General features: G+C 37.2%; 1 protein-coding gene across 4 annotated transcripts; it reads right to left on the bottom strand.

The window, feature by feature from the left end:
• Positions 1-2129: 2129 nt before the first annotated feature.
• LOC105049425 (vacuolar cation/proton exchanger 1a) lies at positions 2130-7531 on the bottom strand. 4 transcript variants are annotated; one of them, XM_010929056.3, is made up of 12 exons: positions 7068-7531; positions 6918-6985; positions 5759-5787; positions 5432-5628; positions 5116-5334; positions 4807-4941; positions 3572-3688; positions 3426-3479; positions 3220-3336; positions 2815-2905; positions 2687-2731; positions 2130-2509 (listed from the first exon to the last, which is right to left on the bottom strand). In XM_010929056.3, the coding sequence occupies exons 1-12, from the start codon at positions 7341-7343 to the stop codon at positions 2487-2489; spliced, it is 1371 nt and encodes a 456-aa protein (XP_010927358.1). In that variant the 5' UTR covers positions 7344-7531; the 3' UTR covers positions 2130-2486. The 4 variants fall into 4 exon arrangements, with proteins under 4 accessions (XP_010927358.1, XP_010927361.1, XP_029121729.1 ...); XM_010929059.3 differs by having other exon boundaries at positions 2664-2731; positions 7068-7530; XM_029265896.2 differs by having other exon boundaries at positions 2664-2731; positions 4807-4938; positions 7068-7530.
• Positions 7532-7939: the final 408 nt, after the last annotated feature.

The raw sequence follows: 7939 nt of genomic DNA, 5'->3' as shown, positions 1-7939 counted from the left end.
CTTGATTCATTGACTTGATCACTTTAACTTGACCCATTTGAAACTATCTAGAGGGGTCACTTGGACACCTTCTCCTTTTATTATTATTTTATTCTATTGCAGCCATCAAATAGAAATTAATTATGTTTTAAATATTTTAAATAAATTTAATAGATTTGCTAGTGAAGTTTGAATGCTCAAAGCTGATGAGGTAAGTAGACCCTACATTTTTTACTAATTTTTGAACAGTAAGTAACTTTTACACACTTTACTAGCTTTTGACCTTGTAAATAACCATGATACTCCTTACTAGTTTTTAAATTATTGATTTTTTTCATGAAATAAATGATTCTATATTTTTTTTAAAATTAATGATCGAGCATATGATATTATGAAAATCAAACTTATCACAAAATAATGATTTCATGAATATTTTAATATTAATGATTGATTTATGAATATGAATTTCATATTTATAAAACGTGTATTTTTGTTATGAAATGATTGATTTCATGATTGCTTTATTGCTATAAACTTATTTATGGACCACAACTCTAGAAAGGCGTATAGTGTTTTCTTCATGTATGATTTAAGAAAATATTTATAAAAAAATATGACTTAAGTTGTTTTAAGGAATATGATTCAAGGCTCTCAAATAGCTGTGATAGACTCACTGCAGTGCAATAAACCGATATTTTGGAGCTAGCATCTAATAAAAATAGCCTTTTACTAATTAGTATAAAGTTGGTATCGAATATGAATTATGATACTTTATTGATTATGATGATGGCCTTGTAATAGGTATAAAATGACCATAATATAGAATGCTTGTGAGCAATGTTTGCAATATGAACTAGCTAAATGGCTTATGATTTGAGCCATGTTTATAAAATCTTCATGATTTATATATATATAATTGAATTCTATGAGTTGTTTTAATATATACTATGGAATATTTTATTTTGCAATGATAACTATTTTTTTAAATGATACATTAATTTATATAAATTTTTGTTTAATCCAATAAGATGGTATAAAGTTTATTTACTAAGATGTATAGCTCATTTTTTTTTATTATCCATTTTCAGAGGAATAAAATCACTGGAGATGAAGAATAGTTTAGGCTTTGGAGTTCATGCTAGCAAGATGATTTTGGAATAGAATTTTAATACTTTAATTAACTATAAATTTATAGTTGATAACTTTTGAATTTTGAAATAATAGATTTTATTATTTAAATTTAGATTTAGTTAATATAAATCAATATTTATTTATTTAATATGATTGTTGGATTCATATTATTATCGGTAGTACCTCTTGATAGCATAACCATATTATATCCCAAATTGGGGTGTGACACCCATCCTTTAAGCTTTAATATTTTCGCTAGATTAAAGATCCAAATCCATTCAAATCTAATCACAAACACAATGATAGGCCAATGGTCAACTCCAATGAATCTGTATCGTAATATCCTCCAGTTTATGTCAGTAATGGATCCATCTTGATACCATTTATCTTAATCAAGATTTTAAATTCCGTAGAATGAAAGTATGCTGGTATATAACTCGATAGAACGGAACGTCTTGCTGTCTTGTCCCATCTTGATCATACGTCCTGATAGATATCCACTATCTCTTTTTTCCTTTCTTTTTTTTTTTCTTTTCTTTCTTTATCTTTTATCTTCTTTTCTTTTTCTTTTTGTAATCTTTTCATTTCTTTTCTTTTTTTTTCTTTCTTTTTGTAACATTTTCCTTTCCTTTTCCGTTCTTTCTTTTTTTTTTCTTTTGCTTTTTCTTTCTCTTTTTCTCCTTTCTTTTCCTCTCTTTTTCTTCTTTCTTCATTTTTATTCTTTTATTTTCTTCTTCTTCTTTCCTTTCGCTACCTCTTTCTTTAATCTTCTTTTCTTTCTTTCATCTTTTTTCTTCTTTTTCTGCAAGAATAAATTTTCTAATCCTAATCATATCCTAATCCCATTTTTTCATAGAAACGGAACAGGGTAACTGAAATCCACCCATCCCATCAAGATATAAAATCTTAATCTGAACTAATATCTCATCCAAAAAACTAATCAAAAAATATTATTTGTATTCCTTGATGTATCTACCCAATATATAATCGATATGGGACAAAACATATGCGCGCATAAGTCCTTACAAACCCATTGATTTATTAAATATAAATCAAGAACCAAAACACGTAGTAGAGTTCGGCTAACACCATATATCTCTACATCACCTAAAATGCAAATTGAAACCACTTTACAGAACATAGATTGAAAAAAAAAAAAAATCCAGAATCATCTCTTCAATATTTCCCATTCTTCGAAAAGCTTTCATGGACAAAATGATGCCGACCTTGTAGCTGGTCTTGACCTTTGGAACTTTCCCAAGCTCTGTTTCACTATAAAAGTTCCCATCCAAGTGAAATGGCAGGGCAGCAAGGTGCACTGAAAAATGTTCTTCAAAGTTGACAATGCTTGTCCAAGTACACGTTTCTTGGTCGAATTAACATGGTCTGAAAGCTGCCACTGCACATAACCAACAATGTCATACGCTTGATAAACCTGTTATCCATATGGTATTAGCAATAATATTTTGTTGAAAGATGCAAACACACGCAGATGTCTCCAAACAGACATGCTATGAACACATGCATGACAGGCATATAGATGTGAAACTTGCCGCATACTAAGCTTCAGTAACACCTGATTTTGTGGTTAGAACTCCCAAGTTGATGTCATTTGTTTGATCTGATAATTCAGTTAAGGAAGGGTTAGATAAAGAAATATTTGGAAGCTATTTTTTGTGCAACAATTCTCTGATCAGTACTTACTTGGTGGGGTTTTGAGGACAAAGAAACATGCACCAATGACAATGTAGCAAAGTAGGAGAACAAATCCTTTCAAGTAGTGCGAAGTCCCATCCTGCAAAACAAGTATAAATTGCCCATGTTATTTCAATGATTAGAGCTTGGTGCGGAGACAAATGCACATATCAAGGCCATAAAAATCAGATGGAGAGCCAATAAAAACAGGAAGTTGATATATATTTGCTTAGGGAGTTTATTCATCATCCATTTAGCAGATGAGTCTAGCCAAATTTAAGAAGTTAGGTACAATATGATATATTCTGATATACATTCTGTAGAAGAGCTTATTTAACTTATTTAACTAAAGAGACTGCAACTTAAAGCGCAACTAACTTATTTAACTTGACATTGGATGAATGATTAAATTACCTGAAGGGTGAAGGCTGTCACCAATATTGCCAGGAGTAATGAGCCTGTCTCCAATAGTTTGAAATCAAGATCCATTTGGATTCCCATAATCCATGCCACAATCACACTTAATGGAACCTAAATCATGTCAAGAAAATTATTAGAGAATCTTCCTTAAACAACAGAGATAAGCTAAGTAGTGCTTTGCAAAATTCTTAAAATCTCACCACAAACATGGAGACCTGGGTTGCTGATCCTAAGGAGACTCCAAGGGTGATGTCCTGCAACATATTCACATGTAGAGGAATTTAGTTTTGCCTCTACAAAATCATGTAAGAATATATCTGAAGGTGAGCTCTTGGTAATTACTGACCAACTTGTTCTTAAAAGCAAATATGATGGCACCGGCATGCTCTGCAGCATTTCCGACAATGGGTAGCAAGATGATGCTTATGAAGCTTACGGATATGCCCCAAGATTCTGAAGCAGCCTGGGTAAGGAATAAGCCATCATGGTTATTGGAGTTTATCAAAAAAAAATATGCAAAAGAGATAAATCTAAAGCAAGTGATTTAAAGAAGAATCCAATAATCCATCAAGCGTGAGATAGCTGCATATATTGACATGCTATAACTCATCCGTAAAGAATCTTATATCCAGATCAGGATGAGTTGAAGCTAGTTTACGGTGCAGGAAAAAAAAATGGAGAGGCAAAAAATGTGAAATTAGAATTAAAAGAAAAAAGAAAGAAGACTACATATGCATATGCTCCAAAATCATGGACATATATATGTTTGTTTGGTTAAATCGACTTCATGTCTTCAACTCCATTGCAACCTAGCTATCTATTTCTTCAATTAGCAACAAAATGCTTTGTACCAGTATTGAAAGGCTATCTACTGCAGAGAATGTTTTGCTTGGCAAATCCTTACCATCCTTAGAAAATAAATCCACGGGAATTTTTCCCTGCAATAATGTAGACCTGACTTACATGCAAAGCAATAAGGACAATGACAAATGAATGTACCAACTCCATCCTCTATAGCAATTCTAATAAATTGGCTACTATATCTATAAAGTCCTTCCAACTTCTCATAATGTAAAGCTAAGTTACAGTTCTAGTCATATACAATATTAAAATGAATGATAACATTAACTACAATTATTTTGAAGATTGATAGACCCATATATCCTCATGTCTTGCAATTTGCAAACAGCATAAATCTTTGTTGGAAAGTCAATTTCAAGAGAATGAATGATCGCTCAAGAATCCATGTAACTTGACATGTGTATGGCTCTTATACTTCAATTACTAAATCACAGCCTTATATTGTTCGGTCACACCATGCAATCTCTGATTGAAGTTTAAAGACTAGATCATTGAAAATGGTATCTAGCTCTCTCTCTTCAGAGAGCCTATGCCATATGTTTCACCGATCATCGGGCATAGATACAACTCTAGAGCATTTCGCTAAAAATAATCAAATGTTCTTGCCTTTTCATCTATCTGTTGTAATTTTCATAAATAAATATGCAACCAGAAACCATCTTGACGCATGTAGAGAGAGAGGTACTGATGTGTGAAAGACCGTTGAGTGCCAAACTTTACCTCAATCGTGCCAACAACATACTCAGATAGTACTGCTATCACAATTGTCATTCCCAGAAGCCAAGCCAGCGCACTTGGGAGTCCAATGACCGGCTCATCTTCAGAGGTCACATCATCATTGTCATCATCTTCCTGCTGGCAACTCAGAGGAATTAGAAGCAGAAGGTAGAAATTCACAAGAATCGGCAAGTTAATTTGGTTCTATTAATCAGCTAGCTGAAACAACATGAGACACTTCTGCTGGTGTTGCTTCGAGCCATTAGGCAGGGAAGCCTTGCATTGCAGTAAACCATGGCAGGCATAACTCACCTCTTGCGACTCAAAGAGTTGGCGATGCGTCTTCAGCTGAAAGAAGAGGTATGCAATATAGGCAAGGAGCATGACAATGCTGCAAGCTCTCGACAGCTCCAACGTTGAAACTGTGGTCACCGTGAGCTCACCAGAGCTTATGGCATGCCTAAACATCAGCGGCAGCATGTGGCACAAGGCACCCAACATCAAAAGGCCAGAGTTCACATCAGCTTGCTTCTGCAATTAAAGCACAAGACAAACAATTAAATCAAGTAGGATATATCGAGCAGATCTACGTACATGTGGCAAGACCTCATTTAGTTCCACCACTTACTCTGTCAAATGACTGCTCTTTGCGGAGGTTGGCAAGGCCACCACACAAGAGGGAGGTGCCAAGGACAAGCAGGAGGTTGGAGAGGATGGAACCCACGAGGGAGCATTTAACCACCTCGATCTTCCCTCCGTACAATGCGAATATAGCTATGATCAACTCTGTGGCATTCCCACATGTGGCATTCAAGAGACCACCCACTGCATGCAGTAGCAATATGTGATCATTAGTGCATAGAGGTCGTTTCATATGCTTCAAGGCACGTTAGAAGCAATCCATATATATCAGGAACATGGAAGTAATGTGAACGAACGGAGGGAGCGTACGTACCAGTGGGACCAGTATAGTACGCGATTTGTCTGCAGAATCAAATTACAGGTGGAGGAGAAAAAGCAAGTTAGAGTTAGTGATGGAGATGTCATGTAATTAAGCTGAAAGATGCAGTGAAATTGGAAAGAAATTGCGTGGATCTTATATACAAATATCATGATTATTGCTTCATAGAAATCAGCTAGCTAAGCAAGAAGTGATCAACTCATTTTGGATGCAACAATTAGATCTCCTAGCTCAGCCATAAAGAGCTACAATGTGGACTTAAGGTTTCTTTCCAAGTTCAACGTAAGTAGCTCAATGTTGCTGCACGCTCGTTTATGGTTTGGGAAGAAGCTTTCAGGTCATCAAATCTTAGTGTAATGCACTAATGTCAAAAGGAGCTTATCTTTTCCAAACAAAGCTTTGTCCATGTAGGTGTCACAAAGATTCAAGGTGAGCGAACTTTTAAAACGGAAGCTAAATGGCATGTCCCTTGGATTATAGTTTTTTTTTTTTTTTGGGATGAATTGGAAAGTGGTGGGAACATCCGACTACTCACCGCAAAAATTTATTCAGAGTAATTGGAAGGATTATAGTAATGCTCTCGTAGTGCCAATCTATGTAGCAGTGTGAATGAAGTGCCCTTCAAATATCAGTTCCAAACATGTTTAACTCGGTAGCGGACTAGCGGTCAGCCTCACCCTGTACCGAGCTTCCAAATAGGACTGCAATTTCACTGCAATGGACCCAGCCACTCAAAATCCTCATGAGGGTAAAATGATTACGACAGCCATTAGTGGAGTATTTGGAAATAAAATAATGGCTGTCTTTATTTATTATTAATTAAAAACTAAACTATTGTCGAATAAAAAACATACAAAAATTTGAATTTTAAGAATATTATATCTTATTCAGATAAAACAGTGTAAACGTCAAATACGGACTGCTATGACAAAACATCGCGGTGGGTTACAGCAGCATATTATATCACGGCTTTTATTTCAAAGTTCGGCTGGTCAAAAATTGACGCAAAGGTGGAAATTTAATTTGACCGGTCAGGAATCTACTTTTTGGACCACATGTGGAACCTGCTTTGCTTTGTTTTCACGTGCGAGGACTAACCGGCGTCTCCGAGAACAAAAACCAGGCGTTGGGCGGCGAAACGAGAGAAACTTACTCGGTGAGGAAGCTCACTCGTTCGGCCAGCGGTGTGAGACCCAGCAAACTCAGCGCGAACACCCAAGCCTGTTTCACATATAATTAATTTAAATAAATAAATAAGAAATAAACAAAGAAGAGAAATAGGTGAGGGGGGAGGCGTACGTACGCGACCAAACTTGAAGTAGTGGGCGGCGATGGCGAGGGGAACGGCGGGGAAGAGGACGAAGAGCTTGGTCCCGAGGAAGATCTCCTGGAGATTGGTGAGCAGGCTTCTGAGCAGTCCACAGCGAACCTTGGACACCAGCGTCAGATCCGACTTCTTGCGGAGCGACGACGACGACATGTTGTGCGCGGTGCGGCCGTGGCCGTGGCGCATCTCCTTGCTCAGCGCCCCGCCCTTGAGGTTGCCACCCTCCAACGCCTCGTATCCCGCCGAAGCCATGGCCCCTGCTCGCCTCCTCTCCTTTAGAGCGACCGAGACCTGGATGTTATCAGCTTGGAAGGAATACTGGACAACATACAACCACCTTCACCCACCAACACTGGGTGATGAAGTTTCTCCACAGTTCCCTCGACCCTCCGCACTCCGTACTCTCTTTCTCTCTCTCTCTCTCTCTCTCTCTCTGTCATCTCTCTACGCTATGCTCCTTGTAATATAAATACAGAGTTCGCCCGGGACAATCATTGAAGGGAGATAAGATGAAGCCACAAAAAATGTCTCTCTTTTTTTCTCTGTGCAAATTCTTTTTGGTCCCGCAAAAGACAAGAAAGGGGACATCGCCACGTCACTAGAGTAGTAAGAGCGGGGGCTGCCCAAGCTGGCGTTGGAAGGCATAGGAAGAAGAACAGGATGGGAAGGGAACGTTCCCGGAAGTTTCGCATGGCGTCCGATCTGGCAGCCCTGTGATAGTTGGGGAACGTCGCGCCACAAATCCCCTGATTCATGCAATCATGGCCGCCTCATTGATCTTTTGGTGTAACGTCACACAATTTGTTTTTGTGGCTTGTATATCCATTCTTCCATTTGGAATATCTCCT

Source organism: Elaeis guineensis, chromosome 8 (assembly GCF_000442705.2).
Source record: "Elaeis guineensis isolate ETL-2024a chromosome 8, EG11, whole genome shotgun sequence".
NCBI lineage: Eukaryota > Viridiplantae > Streptophyta > Magnoliopsida > Arecales > Arecaceae > Elaeis > Elaeis guineensis.
This window is presented reverse-complemented; position numbering and strand designations above follow the sequence as displayed.